At 42.7% G+C, this 16,227-nt stretch overlaps 1 protein-coding gene across 1 annotated transcript; it reads right to left on the bottom strand.

Moving 5' to 3' along the window:
* Positions 1 to 10,287: 10,287 nt before the first annotated feature.
* LOC144773964 (olfactory receptor 52K2-like) lies at positions 10,288 to 13,015 on the bottom strand. The gene is made up of 2 exons (XM_078659014.1): positions 12,993 to 13,015; positions 10,288 to 11,206 (listed from the first exon to the last, which is right to left on the bottom strand). The coding sequence occupies exons 1-2, from the start codon at positions 13,013 to 13,015 to the stop codon at positions 10,288 to 10,290; spliced, it is 942 nt and encodes a 313-aa protein (XP_078515140.1).
* Between the last annotated feature and the right edge of the window lie 3,212 nt (positions 13,016 to 16,227).

Raw genomic sequence — 16,227 nt, 5'->3', positions numbered from 1 at the left:
CTTGCAGGGATCGCAGAGAAGAAGCACGTCAGTACTGTGGAGAGCTCAGAGTATACGAGGACATCAGCACTGGCCGCAGGAGGACTCAGTGAAGGACCATTAGCACAGTTGGATGGAGTTACAGCTCTGTGAGGGCAAACTAAGTACATGGGTCCTGAGGGCTGATTTCCACTCCCACACAACTGCCTTTCACGTATTCCTTCTTTTGAAATGCAGGGCATGCAAATGCCTGAAGTGAGGCTTACTCGGGAAGAGTTACCTTCGGAGGCGTGGCACATGCTTACGGTGCCCAAAAATGCATTGTGGCCAACATGAGATGGCTTGCAACCTAGGTCCCATATAGCTACAATGGTTGAAATCAGGATACCTGGGGTCAGGAGTTGCAAGGGTCTGGGCCATGCCACGTAAGAGCAGCTCTTCAGAAAGGGGGAGTTCATCAGAAACATTCACTCATGTTGTTTGTGTAGGAGCTTGTCATGAGGTAGAAAAGAAAAGAGGACAAGGAAACAGTGTGGAAGTGCATAGATGAGGTGAAAAGGCAACTTAATCAAGAAAAACAGAAGTTTGGAATGCAATAGATCTGGATAGACAGAGGTTGGGAGGAGGAGTGGGGAACTATGAAGGATCGATATAGAGGAGGGATATAAAAGAGGGACATAGAAGGGTAGGTGAGAATGGGATATGAAGTAGAGAGAGAATAAAGGTAGGTGAGGCACAGGATTAGAAAATGGACAAAGGATGTAGGAAATACAGAATGAAAGTAAAGATGGGAAAGTGGAGAAAAGATAAGAATGGGGACTGGAAAGAAAGAAAAGGTGAAGGATAGAAAAGTGCAATAATAGGAAGGATAGAAATAATAGAATGATGGAGAGAGAAGAAGATTTGGAGGAGAGTATGAGAGAATGAGGAGGTTTGAATGTAGAGAGGAAAGGGGGAATCAATAGAGAGGATGAACTAAGGGAGTGAGACAGTCAAAAGGAAGAAGTGAATAAGCAAGAAATATTGAGGAAAAGAAGGAAAGAAAGGGTTGAGAAACATAGAAAGGTGAGAAAGAAAGAAGGAAGGATGATAAGAGCAAACAAAATGCAATAGGTAATAGGAGGGGAGGGAAAAGGATTGAAAGTCGCAATTAGAAGACTATCAGGGCAACACCAGACACAATAGGTCAATGGCTTAATCTCCTAGGGAATGAAACTCATTAGTACAGTAGTTAAGTGGCTATGCACATGACTTCTGGGTAAGAGCTGTCATCTGAGTGAGCGGGGTTGTTTTGTAGTTGTGTTCTTCAAATGTAACAAGTTAAAAACTTGAATAAAACAAATTTAAAAAGGGGGCTAGGTAGAGAAAAGTGACAACCAAGGATGTCAGAGAGGATAAACAAGATAAGTAGGAGTGAAGCATAGTCAAGATATAGATTTGATAGAGAAAGGGTAGAATGAGAGGGAGAGAGGACAGCGAGATTAAAGAGAGTTTGGAGAAGAGTGAAAGGTAGGATATAGATTGCAGAGAAGAGGCAGGATGAGGGAGCAGTAAAGGAGAGCAAAAAGGGAGAAAGAAAAGTGGGGACAATAAAGAAACATAAGGAGACAAGACTAAAACTTTAAAAAAGAGAGGACCAAGGTAAGGACAAGTGAGATAGATAGAGTGGAAGTCGATTGGGACAAAAAAAGATGTGAGGAGGAGATAAGAGGTTCATGATGATAGCGAAGAGAGAGCGTTGATACGTAGAATGATCAGAGAATAAGATTCAGTGTCACCGGGGGTCAGAGGTGTATGGAGCCCTCTGTGCCCCTGTAATGGGTGTCTTTAAATACCAACCCAACAGTGAGGGAAGATTTCAATTTTTTTCTGGCATGGATTATGGCCTATGGCACCCTTCCTATGCCATTGATGGTTGGTAGCTTGCACACGGCACATACTTGCATATGAAATTGTTGCTTGTCTTCAGTGCACACAGCCTTGACTGTAGTGCACAAAGCACCTTTTTTGACGCACATAAATGAAAAAATTTAGAGGTCACATTGGTCTCCTCCCACATGGGAACTTACCATACAACTTACTTTTTTGCTACCGCAGTTTTGCGGCCAGAGCCCACAAAGCATGACCTTCAGTTTGCCCAGCATTTTATGTGTGTGGGTCATGACTGCTGACTGGCTGCTTCTGTGTAATATGATGAATGTCTTTTTTGACTGAGCCTAGTTATCTGTGGGTATAGCTTAAGCCTTTCATGCCCGACACCTACTAACCCTACCCACACTCTTGCAGGGTTGGCCTGACCTTTCACCACATCCATAGAGTCTGTCTTACCCAGTTTTTAAACATAGCAAGCAGGCTCAGTTCACAGGGCTTGACCGTTACCACACATTGTGATCATTTCTATAACCCACAGGGTATGGTCTCTGCTTTTGCAAACAATGCCCTGATAGGCAGAGGATGCCTTGAATGCCCTTAAAAGCCCAACACAAATTTTGCCTCACTTGCTTACAATATATTTTAATTTCAAATTCATTGACAGAGCAAATAACACAGATGATTGCTTTTGTTCTTTTCTTTTCAACTGCCCACCACTCACTTGGAATCCTTAACTTTCTTGCTGTGCATATGTTTACTGTGAAAACAGAAAAAGCTTTACATCATATCAGTTTTGTCGTTACTAGTAAGAAGGTGTGTCCTTATTCCCTCCAAAATGCTTTAGCTCGGTTGAATTATATAACATTGCATATAATAATTGTGAGAAAATATGGGAGGGGGCTTATTGAAGAAAAAACCCAACAGGGGCTGGAAATTAGAAATGAAAATTTGCAGATCACTTTTGTAAACAATGTATAAAGATCCATACCTTCTCTTTGGTTTCAAATAGTGTACTCCAATTATAAATCATCTCAAAATACTGACATGCAGTATTTAGACAAGAATGTCCTCTTAATGGTAGTAAAAATGGACAGACACAAAATGTTTTAATATCCCAGGGTCCCCAAAGAACCCAGTCTGTGTAATCTTGTCTTTCTTATCATTACCCTTTCTATTTTTGAGGACAATATCACATAGGTATGATTTATTATCTTGACATGTATCAAATAGGACTGGCCTTAAACCATATTAGGAAGGCTGGGTTGGTGACATGTTTAACTGAGTAGGCACACCCATATTTGTCTATTAGATGGATTGGCCTTTTGAGAATGAAACATCAAAGATGATTTTTTTGCCAACAGTAAGCTGACTGGTGGTGCCCGATCCAGCCATATGGTTACCCGACTGATCTGCGAGGGAAAGTACCACCATCCCTGCACCCAGCAGCACAGGAGGGAGAATGGAGGCCCTCGTGTTGCACTGCACGTGGTGGAGGCATCCTCTCACCCCTGTTCCTCCCAATGGCCTGGAGGCAGAGGTACCCCAGAGGGGCATGGGAACCCACAGATGGAGACAAAAGCTTGACTCATAGGTTGATTTGGCAGGTGAGTTTTTAATTCTGCCTACAGTAATTCTATGGCACATTCTGAACCAGCATGTAAGTGTGGGAAAGGACCAAAGATTTGAATTACGTCCAGGCCTAGATGAAACCTTTCAATTTCATATCTCCTGTTCTTTTTTAAACAATTGACAACCGTCTAAATAATTGTTATTGGCAGGAGCCGAAATAGGGAACAAACAGTTCCATGCACATTGTTTAAAAAGAAAAAATGGGACTTGGTTTAGATTTCTTTCTTTTATTGTAAGTGCTCATTTTAGGTTTACGGTTAAATCCAGTGCAATCAGTGATTATACTGGGGTATTAACCTCATGATTAAGCACTATTCTTCATACTCCAGTTGGGTCATGACATCAATCTAGTAAGGTTCTGAAAAAGAGAGTAGCCAGAATATGTAAATGGCCCACTTGAAACTTACCTTTATCTTACCGAGCTCCTGAAGAGAGCAATGTTGGACCCACTCTGAACAGTTTCTTTCATTATTTCCTTCTGTCCATCCTTTTACCATTTCAACGAATAATTCATTCATCTGCCATCCCTCACATTGCAATTCACCCACCAATCTCCAATCTATTCATCCATCCATACATACATTCATGTATCCAGCCTATGTCATTTCACCTAGTCATTCCATTCACTCTTCTACATCTGCGCTATCATTTCACCATTCTATATATACAACCTTTCATCTTTCTATTCATTCATTTTGATCCTACCTTTTGCTGTGTTTCCCTTTATTCCTTCCATTTTCCTTTCTTTCTTCTTTCCTGTCACCCTTCCTTCCTCCATCAATTCATTCTTTCTCTTTTTATCTATACATCCGTGTCTCTCATCCATACACTTTCCTTCTTACCTTTCTGTCCCATCCTCATTTTTGTACTATTTGGCCCTCTCTCTTCATTATCCACTACTTTAATAATTTATCTTTCTCTGGTTCCACTTTGGCTGCCAGCCCGCAACCCTCTTCAGTTTTACTTATGAGCATTTTGCCTGCAGATATGAAGAGAGATGAGACCCCTAATAAACCTTTAATAGAGACTTAGTTCACCATGCCATCAGGCCCATTTGAAGCTTCTAAATAGAGTTTTTCCTTATGCCACTGACCATAATATAAGTATGATTGGACTACTATAACACCATTACAGCTTACCTTCTTGAGAAGCTGATAGAACAATTCAAAAGAGTACAAAGAAACAGAGCAAAAATCTGATTCTGATTTTCTGAGTCACTGACTGATTGTGGCGCTAAGAGATTGAATTTAGGATCCTCTGAACCATTCACAAGACCTCCTGGATGAAGGAAGACAAGTGCCCTTAAAATGTGTCTCTACACATTATCCTGCCAGAGCCTTATGATCCAAAACACCTCCCTTAACCACAGACTAATGGTGACATGAAGGAAAGTTTAGCAGAAGGTGACAATAAGAGAACACCACATCTAACTATTTAAGATTATGGAAAAAATATGGCAATATTTCTAATTGTGGTTTGTATATTGACCCCACTCACAGTGGTCAACATTTAAAGTTGAGGGGAGATGATTAGGAAATCCAGCTTAATGTGTTCTTCAGGTCTTGTATCTCACTCCTTCTGTTTGCTCTCATCCTGGAACACATCCACATGGACCCACCAAACACCATTATCATGATACATGTTTGTAATTAGACTATCCAGCATGGCAGCAGTGTTTGTAGTAAACATATTGTATGAAAAAGATGTTGTTTCCTATAAAAGTAATGTGCCAGTGAAGTTAATAATAGAATATTTTACACCCAATGGGATGGATGAATGAGTAAATTAATGAATGAAGTAACTTGTTAAGCACAACAAATACCCAGAGGCATCTTTGGGCTACTGGATCCCAGTTGCTCCAATTTTCCCATATCCCTAACCCCATCCAAGGCTGCCTCTGCATGCTGATCTTCTGCCACCCTTATTGCCAGCATAGTCTCCTTAGTTTCTTTTCTCAAGTCCTTATTTTGCTGTAAAACATACTGTTGGGTATGACCTCTGATAACAGCCTTACACGTATCCCATATCACTGTAGGAGAGGCAGATCCCGTATTTTCCTTAAAAAAAAGCTTCAAGTTGCCCTCTAGTCTTGTCTACATATTCTTTGTCTAGCAAAAGATACCTTGAAAACGAGAAGCTTCTGGGTGTTTTATTCTTGTCAACATTTTTTAGAGTTAAAAGAATAGGGTTATGATCTGAAGTCACTTTTGGGCATATTTCCATATACGTTGTACACAAAATACAAGCCATATCTATCCTAGTATAAAGTTTGTGTGGGGCAGAGTAATAGGTATAACCTGGAACCTTTGGATATAGTGTCCGCTACACATCCCTCATACCCAGTAATTGCCCCAATTCATTGATTGCGGCCCTTGTCTTTTGCATTCTCTGAAATGCACCCCGCTTAGTTGTATCAATTCCGTAATCCATAATACAATTAAAATCACCCATCACCACCCGCTCCCTCTCCCAATTCAAGAATTTGACATTTATCATATAAAATATAGTAGGGTCATCTGTATTAGAGCCATATACAACACAAAATATGTACATTTTCCCCTTGATCATCATCTGAGCTACAGCCCACCTCCCATTTTTATCAGCCACTGTCTTAATCGCTTCCCCCCCTAAACCTTTTGTGTTTTAATATGGCCACCCCCCGTATGGAAACACTTTGGGCTGTGCTAAAAACTACCTCAAATCCTAATTGTTTCACCAAACCGCGATCCTTATACGCCAAGTGTGTTTCTGTCAGCAATACCATTTGTGCTTTATACAGTTTCAATTCCTCTGCCACTAATTGCCTCTTGGTCTTATTATTCAGACCTACAATGTTCCATGCTAAACAATTAAACCAGACGTGAGTCCCTTGCTCACTTTGCCACTGGATTCAAGCAAGCCGGGCTGAAGACGGCTGGAATGCCAGAAACCGGTCCTCGGAAGCTTGTTTCCGGTCCAGGGAAGCCATGGCTTGGCAGTTCGGCTGGACTGTTCCCATGAGGCACAGGGTCAGACTGATTTGCATATAGCCATGTCTGAACTGGGGTGGCAGAGTGGGCTAAAGAACAGTGATGGATTAAACCCAGATCTTTTGACTGGGTGTGAGTGTTTGATTGATTCAGATGCTCCGTCCATCACCACCCCCTTTTGTACCAAACAATTAAACCATGCCATGGTGAAAATAACACACTACTGCCTTTCTCTTCAATCTCTATTATTCCAATGCCCTTTACAATTTCCTTATTATCTTTTTTATTTCTTATCGACCTCCAGTTTACTTTTCTCATTTTATCCCAGCCCCCTCCACCACGATCCTTCCCACCTCCTCAACCTCCATAAAAGGTTGACCCACCACCCCACATCTAGAACGAGGAATCATCCTCTTTCAAAAGCTGCTGTTGAAATGGCAGCTACCTGAGAGCCAGACCCCCGCGATAGCTCCTGAGGCTCACACCCCATTGTTAACTACTAGCTAAAGTTTTACCCCGCTAATCCTTAACAAATATTCTATCCGCCCCTAGCTCTTAGTACCTACCTCCCCGATTTCTGCCATTCGCTTCCCTTTCAGACATAAAGAACTGAGAGTGCCCTCCCCGTATAACTTTCAAGCATGCTGGTTCCTGTAGATACACTTGTGCCCCAGTATTTTTTAATGGATCAATCAGTTGTCTGAGCTGCCACCAACTGACCATCGTTCTTCTACAAAAATCTGATCGAAATCTTTTTTTGAATGAATCAACAGTGAGAGGCGATCTAGGACCTGCCTTCAGAGAAAAAGTTCCCAAAATAAATAAGGAAAGGACTTGGAAAACTTGCATCTTGTCTTCGTTGCACGAGTGGGAGTCTGTGGGCTCTTTGAATCTGACAATCCCAGTCCTCTGCATTATCTGTACTACATACGCTCTGGAGTCGGACCCCTCGAGTCTCTCTGGAACCCCAAACAGATTCAAATTCTGCCTCCTTTGGCAATTTTCCAAATCCTCTATTTTAAATTGCATTCCCTCCAGGATCTCGTCATGTCGCTGTACCCTACTGGATGTTTTAAATGGTATTTCTTCACTTTCAGCAACTCTAGTCTGTAGATCTGATACTTCGTTTGTGAGAGTCACCACCTTTGAAGTTATCTCCTTTATTGTTTGCTGTATACCTTGATTATCAGCCCTGACTTGGGCAAAAAGTTCCTGTGTTTTCTTTCTTTGCTCTTTAAGAGATTGCAGAATTAATGCAAGCACTGACGTTTCGCTTACATGGGGGTCCTCATCCCGATCAAGTATCTCTCCCTCTTCCTCCCTAGCATGTGTACTCTCACCATGCTGAAAGCAAGCCTCCTCTAATGTTTCAACTGAAAGTCTAAGAGCCCTGCAAACATCATCAACTAGGCCTGCATCCGAAAGCCTAGAGATCAAGGATTTCACCCCCCACTTTGGCCTGCACCCACCATCACTTCCGTCTTTTTCTGACTGGTGGATTGCTGACCTGACCGAGCAAGTGTCTCCCTCTTTGCAGCCCTAGGTGTCTTAGACTTAGACTTGGCTCTTGGGTGCTTCTTCTTACCGTCCAGAGGGCTTAAAGTTTGCTTCTGTTTCACCCCTGTTGCTGTCACTATTGCATTCTGCAAGGGATTTTGGGAGTTGTTGTAGTGACTGATATTTTGCTAGATAATGATTGGGTCCGCTTATGGCCATTGCCCACCACCATCTCAGCATATTGTAGACACTTAGACAGCACTGACTATTGCTTTTGATACGTTTTGCAATTCACATCATCACACAACATAGGGATGTGTAGGCCTGAAGTTCTCTCTATATTTCTGACTATATCTTGCTTAGTGGTAGTGTTTGCCTATTGGCTTTAGCATGATCTTATGCCTTCTTTCTATGGTCTTTGCTCTTTTTAGGGCCTAAAGGCCTATGCTTGAGAGATGCCATGTTCTTTTCTGACACAAACCTTCTGAACAGCTTGTAGGTGAAAGACTATGTTTTAGTTTCAATGTGTTATTCGCTAGCTGTGAACCAGGGAGAACCGGAGGAATGTGCTTGCTCTGTGCCGGAGACGCAACAACAGTTCGGCCGGCTGGGGGTGCGTCCTTGGCACAGAGAGTGGTGCAGGAATCTGATGGGAGGCTGGGCGCTTGCTAGAAGCTTCTCTGGAAAACCTGTATTCATTATTAGCAAGAGAGGTAGAGGGCAGGGAGCCACTTGCCAGTTGAAAGCCAGTTGTTCGGATGGAAGGGCCAGAGGCCATTTGCTAGTTGCCATTTTGCCAGTTGTCAGTTGGAAGCCAGAGGACTGCGAGAGCCATGAGGAACATCAGAAGTTGGTCTGTTGGTGATGGTGGTCTGGTGATAACAGAGAATCCTGATCTAACCAGAGAGATGAGCCCCCTTGAAAGCCAGATGTATAGAAACATGGTGAGGTGTTCTAAGAATGTTTTCATTATACCAGTTAATATTTAACCATCTTTTTCTTTTCAGCTTCTTATATGTATGTATGTGTTGGTGATTGCTCATTAGTTATTTCTTTCCTTGTCATTCTATCATTGTATAATAAAGAGACCCCAATGTGCATTAATTTCATTTGTCTGTTATCTCTGAGAGGGAGTGTGGGTTATTCTTAGCCAGGTGCTGACGTACAGAAGGACGGTAAGTTTCCCTTCTTACAGGTAACTGATGACCGGGAATTACTCTACTTCTAATTAGGGATGATTACAAGTGCAATATTTATCTCAGTGGTAAGTTGTCACCAGAAGGTGTTGTTCTGTTTCTTGCCGTGCAGTGGCCAGTTGTTTTGCTGTTTTTTACCGTGCAGTGGTAAGTTGTCACCGGAAGGTGTTGTTCTGTTTCTTGCCGTGCAGTGGTGAGTTGTTTTGCTGTTTCTTACCATGCAGTGGTAAGTTGTCACCAGAAGGTGTTGGTTCTTGTTGCATTATTGTACAGATTCCCCAAGACTTTGGCAATATTTCTAACTGTGTAGGTTTGTTTATTTGTATTATTCCTTTCTCAGGGAGGTAATTATATGTGGTGTTTTGTGGGTCCTGAGAAGGGCTGCGGTAAGTAGTGACTTAGCGTGTAATAGGTCTAATGTGCTGAGAAGATGCTAAGATTCTAAGTCATTACAGTAGTGTACATTGTCACCATTCTGCTGTTTACTATTATTGCAGTTACTAACTGCTAGAGACTCATCCAGGAGATCTCAAGCCGAAATAGTAATAGTACCAGTAGTGCCAGTATTCTTGTTTACTGTGGAGATCACTATATTTCTATGAAAAACTCATCATTTACATTTTTTCCCATTTCCAAGTGTCACATTTGCCAACAGCAGGCATCTTGTTTGCATACTTATAGTAGAAAAGAACGCCATTTGTTTAAATGGGAGGATTTTAACGTGAAGAAAAATGCTTCATGAAACATTAAGATCTAGTTGGCTTAATTGAAAGTGAACAAACATTAATACATATAGTTTCATATAAAGGATTTTCTTCACTTCAAATGTCTCCTATTTAAAAAAATTGTCTGCATTTATCAGTCAAAAATATGGCACTATGTTGGATTCACCTACTGAAAAAGATTGCTCTCCATCAAGGTTGCAGTGTCAGAAAAGATCCATTCAATCTGAAAGCCTCAGGAGGGAAAACAATTAGGGAAATTATACAGGAGCCTAAAGCAAAAAGCATTTGTTTCATATTGAAAACAAAGCAAATCTAGAATCATGGTTTATTTCAATATATGTCTCAAAATACTACTGCTTATTTAAGGTCAGAGTAAACTTACAGGGATGGTCTTGTTCAAGTGAGTTATATTAGAATAGGCTAGTTTGAGAAGTAGGCCTTCAGAAATCTTTCTCTAATCTGCTTTGTTTTGATTCCATAAATGATTGGGTTTAGGATTGGGGGTCCTATCAGGTAGCAGGTGGCCAGCAAAATGTGAATATGAATTGGTACATTATGGCCAAACCTATGTACAGCAGACGAAAGTACAACTGGAATGTAAAATACTAAGATTGCCCCAATATGTGCAGTACAGGTGCCAATCGCTTTCATACGTTTGTCTTTAGATGAAAGTCTAAAGACATCCCGAAGTATCAGGACATAAGATACAGCAATGCACATCAAGTCTAACCCAACAACAAAGAAGCCTGTGGCGATCCCATAGATATTGTTGAGTATTACATCAGCACAAACCAGCTTCAGAATAGCCAGGTGTTCACAGTACGAATGCTGGACTATAACAGAATTACAAAAGGGCAACCGTTTCACCAGAAAGGGCAATGGAATGATTGCAGCAACTGCTCGAGCTAGAGCTGCTAGTCCTATTTTAATAATGACCGGATTGGTCAGGATGCTGTTGTATCTCAGCGGATTGCATATAGCAACATAGCGGTCAAAGGCCATGGCCAAAAGTACTGATGATTCCATCATAGCAAAGGAATGGATAAAGAACATCTGGGTGAGGCAGCCATGAAAAGAGATTTCTCTGGAATCAAACCAAAGGATGCTCAGCATTTTGGGCATTGTTGAAGTGGATAAGACCAGGTCAATGGCGGACAACATACAAAGGAATAGGTACATGGGTTCATGAAGTTTAGGCTCTATTTTGATAATTGTCAAAATCATCAAATTCCCCAGACAGGCAATGATGTACCCTGAGCAATAGGGAATTGCGATCCAAACGTAGAGGGGTTCAAGACCAGGAATACCCAACAGAAAGAACGTGGTGGGGTTGGAGTAGCTGACGTTGAATTCACCCATTGTTTCTTCTTGTGGTTGCCAATGAACTTTGCTTGTTAATTTCTTTCCTTTGGCAAACAGAAATAACAATGTCAAAATTATGAAAACAAACTGTAGATCTAAAATACTTTCATAATATAATCTATTTGCATAATTTTGTAATTCACACAATTTATTGTCGCTAGATGAACTGGAAAATAATTTTCAATGAGCATTAGAGAAGTAGTAAGCTTAACTGAGCAGAGTTGCCTGGAGGTTCACATGTCACATGCCCAGCACCTTCATTATGGAAACAAGGGAATACCACAGGTCATGAGATATTCCAAAATTATCAACATAATGAATACATTAGTCGAGAGGTACAGATGACCATGTTACGATGGAGTATATTTGTCTTATAAAACAGGAATTCATCTGGAGCATTTCAGGTGTTGTTAAAGCAGCCCAATAATCCTCACGCAAATATGATTCAGTTGTTTCAGATTTAAAATACCATGCCTACAAATAGGCTATTTATTTAAGGTAAAAGTTGGGCAGGACAGTAACATGATAAATACAGTGTACACAGTAGATTTAGTCTCTGATATAACCAATTACACTAGTCTAAAACTGTATAGCCCTGACAGACATGAAGGAGTTCTTGGGCTTAGTGACAATAGCAAAGACCCCCACCCTTAGCATCCCTTGTAGAAGCTGTGGTTTGGAACCACAAAGGCAGTGCACATTATGTCATTTTGTGAAAATGTCTATTGTAGGTCTGTTTTAGAGTATGGCAGACTACCAGCAAAAACAGTGAAGTAGTGGCAGCACCATCTCCATCATACCTGTGGCTGGTGGCCTCTCACATTAGAGGCAGAGAAACACATTTTTCTTCAACTGCAGCAGCCTCCACAAGAATAACTTAAGGCTCCACATATGAAACAGTCAGTTGCTGCTTATATAAACTACCCCATATCACTCCCTAGACTCTTGTCAAACACTTGGTCTTCCCCACTGATTTCACCCCATGGGCCATTGGGACTGCAAATGCTGTTCTTCTCCTGTCACCTTCATGAGTGCAGTCCCAATTAATCTACTTCTCCCTGAATCGAGCTGTCATTTGCCCTCCTGTTCCATGATTTTGGTCCCTAATTCCCCACCACACCTTTGGCTCACCCCCTGACTCAACCCCTTTAACAACCAGTCAACCTGGTACCTTATGTGTCTTCGAGATATTCACCCAAAATGGTGATATGTTGCAAGGCCCTAGTTTCTAAGGCCCAAATGTACTTAGAATTGGTGCAATACAGCAAGACAACTTTCTGCACTGCGCAAAATGGAGAGAGCAGGCATATGCCATATGTTAGTTCGGTTGTCCTGAAGGTGGGCTTACTCCAAACATTTTGCCTGCTTACCTCCTGTTTTTGCTGACTCTTTTTGATGGCCCTAGTATTCAGAGCATGTTACCAATACTGACCAGTGCTAAAGTGTGTGTGCTCTTCTCTAGACATGGTAACATTGGTGTATACACAATTGGCATGTTTAATTTACTTTTTTTTTTTTATTTCAAAAACCTTTATTGACTTTTTGCACGATACAGCAATATAATAATGAAAAGATCACAATCAAAATACAGGCGTCGTTGATGCATGTAGTGCAGGTTCACCTATAGTTATATGTAACAACCAAACATACCCCTTCCCCAAAATACTACAAAAACATATCAAGTGATACTACAAGCAGTCCAGTCCTTTGAAGTGCAGTCTAATAGCGTCGATGAGTAGGAAACGATACATACTAATCATCACGAGGTACCAACAGATAGCAACATAGAACATCACAAAAAAAAACCACCTGTGGCAACCCTCCATTCTCAGTTCTAGCAGTACTAAGCCCGACATTCGGACCTCGCCGGAGCTAGTCACGAGTCAGAGTGCCTCAGCATTCCGCACCACCCTCTTGGCGGACCCCCCGTGTAGGTTAAGGGCAGGTATCACCCCCGGGTGTGTCCTCCCCCCGTCTCCCTATCTGTGTCCTGCACGAGAAGATATGTGGTGAGCGGGCCCCAGATGTCTTTTGGGCGCGATGTGATAGGAAGTGTGTCTGCATAATGGTGCATGTAATCTTGCCATGTGGACATAGTGTGGATCCAGTCCTTAAATTTCGGAGCACAACCTCTACCCCACCTGCACGCCACTTGCCCTTTTGCCAACAGTAATCCCATTGCTAGAAACTTTTTGTGCACAGTTTGGATTTCCTGGGTCAAGCCCAAAAGTGCTATGAGCGGGCATGGCATAATCTGGTGCCCTAACATGGTCGACAACCCCTGAAGTGTCTGTACCCAATAGGCCATCACCTGAGGGCAGTCCCACGGCAAGTGTAAAAATCCTGCTCCCTCCCGGCCGCACCGTGCACTTGCATCGCTATCCCTGAAGCGAAACCTATGGAGTCTGGCTGGAGTGTGATATAAGCGGTGCAGGAATTTAAAATGAATGAGGCGTAACCCACTGTTGCCGGTCACTGCTTCTGTGTATACACAGCTCAGCATCCACTGTTCACCTGTCAGGGTAACATTGAGATTCTCATCCCATTCTCGCCTTGCGCGCACCGGGCCGGGGGACGGTGAATCTTGTGTTTGTTTATAAAGGAGAGAGATGATGTGCCGAGGGTTATCTGCTTGCAGTAAAGCATGTAGTGGGGCTAATGTATCAGGTTCTTCTAAGAAGGCAGGGGTGACAGTCTTCACACTCTGCCAGAGGCGGGAATACATAAACAAGTCCATGCTCGTCGGTTCACAGGTCTCAAAAAATTGTTCCCTGGAACGAAATCGCCCTCCCACATAGAGATCTCCCCAGGAACTGTATTTAAGTTTCTCTAAAAGTTTCCTGCATATCCCCTCATAAGTAACTTGCAAGAGTGGGTTTCCTGAGAGAGACACCTTGGGGGAGTATAACATGGGTATCTCCAATTTGCGAGCTATGCGATGCCACGCCAGTATTGTACAATCCACGATGGAAGTGTCACGCATATGCTGTTTTACTGCAGTAAAGAGATAACACCCTGCAGGCGTCGGGCCATATATCCATCCTCTACCTCTAAATGGAGCATGAAGGGAGGAGGGCAAAACCAATATGAAGCAAAGTGGGCCTGTGCACAGTAACAATACATTTCAAAGTTGGGGACATCATACCCTCCCTTGTGATAAGGTAGCATTAAAGTGGTCAGGTTTAAACGCGCCTGCCTCCCACCCCAATTTAGCCTCGTTAGTTGAGAATTGAGAGTCTTGAAGAAGAAAGTCCCGGGGTGATAAGGTATGTTAATGAAGAGGTTTAATAGTTTGGGCAGTAAGACCATCTTGGAAAGTGGGAGGCGTATCCACTTAGTAATGGTGTCTGTGATTTTGTCCACAGTTGTGCCATAGTTCAGTCTCATGAGTGCATCCCTGTCCCTAGTGATGTGTATACCTATGTATTTTATCTCATCCGCCTCCCAAACCAGGGGATAATCCAATTAGTGCGATGGAGTGTTGTCTGTAAGGGGAAATACTGTCGATTTAGACCAGTTAATTTGCACCCCAGAAATGGCTCCAAATTTGTTTATCTCTTGAAGTATAGGGTTAATATTATCTTGTTTTTTTTTAACATAGAGCGTCATATCGTCCGCATATAGGGAGATGAGCAATTGCCTAGCCGGGAAAATTAATGCTCTATTGTTATGATATTGCCGGAGTTTGGCAGCTAAAGGTTCGATGGCCATGGCAAAAAGGATGGGAGACAGTGGACATACCTGCCTTGTGCCTCTGGATACAGTGAAAGGGGAAGACTTGGTCCCCTTCAGGAGCACCGAGGATACCGGACGAGTATACAACAGTTGGATCCATTGAAGGAAGGTAGTAGGCATTCCCATATATCCTAGCATCCCCAAAAGGTAATCCCATTCCAGGGAGTCAAACGCTTTGGTAGCGTCAAGGAATACAGCAACAGCTGAACAGTTACGGTCAATATCCTGTAATACCGCGGCCAGGGTTCGGAGATTGTGTGCAGTAGCACGACTCGGGATGAAGTCAGCCTGGTCAGGCAGCACCAGACGTTGCAACAATAGGTTGAGCCGCGTCGCAAGAACCTTAGCTAATATCTTAGTATCGCAGTTTAAAAGAGAGAGGGTCCGTAAGAGTCACAGTTTTGTGAGGGCTTCCCAGGTTTCAATAGGGAAGTTATGAGTGCCTCCCGCATTGTCATAGTCAGACTACCTTCCTCGAGCGCCGCATAGTACTCTTCCTTCAGGATCGAGGCCAGAATTGAGACGTAGGTTTTTATAAAACTCTATTGGCAGCCCGTCGGACTCAGTGGCCCACCGGACTTCATCTGCATGATGGCTTCCGTAATTTCATCTAATTCTAAGTAAAGATTTAGAAATTTCCTTTGAGTGTCCCCTAGCCAAGCAAGGGCAGTGTCTTCAAAATAACCGGGCAGGTCGAGCGGGGCACACCTTTGGGAGGTATATTAGTCACTATAATAGTCACGAAGTGTGCGTAATTGATCAGGGAGGTTCCTATGTGTATTGCCTAGGGAATCCTGCAGTTCTGTCACGTAATTGGAAAATCTAGGTGGCCTAATCGCGGTCGCCAGGGTTTTCCCTGGACAATCTCCTTCACCATAGATGTGCGCTACATGATGTTTCCCTCTAAACATGCACTCCCTATCAGCAAGATCTTCATATTCTGTGAGTTTACAGCGTATGCCGGCCCTAATGTCACTCCCAGTGGGACCTGAGTCTAATTCTCCCTCCAGACGCTTGAGGTCTTTTTCCAGGGTAGACAAGCTGTGGCGCAGTGATCTAAGTATGCCCCCACCCTTGGATATGCACCAGCCCCGGACAGTGACCTTGAATGCTTCCCAGACAGTTGTAATGCTAGGAACAGAGTCAAAGTTGCAATCGAAAAAATCCTGTATATCTTGCTCCATCTCTGTTTTGAATGCCGTGTCCTGGAGGTGCAATGGGTTAAGACGCCAACTATTGTATGGGGAGTGGTTGAGAGGTGCA

This window comes from Lissotriton helveticus, chromosome 8, assembly GCF_964261635.1.
Source record: "Lissotriton helveticus chromosome 8, aLisHel1.1, whole genome shotgun sequence".
Classification (NCBI taxonomy): domain Eukaryota; kingdom Metazoa; phylum Chordata; class Amphibia; order Caudata; family Salamandridae; genus Lissotriton; species Lissotriton helveticus.
The sequence above is the reverse complement of the archived record's forward strand: the minus strand, read 5'-3'. Positions and strand labels throughout refer to the sequence as shown.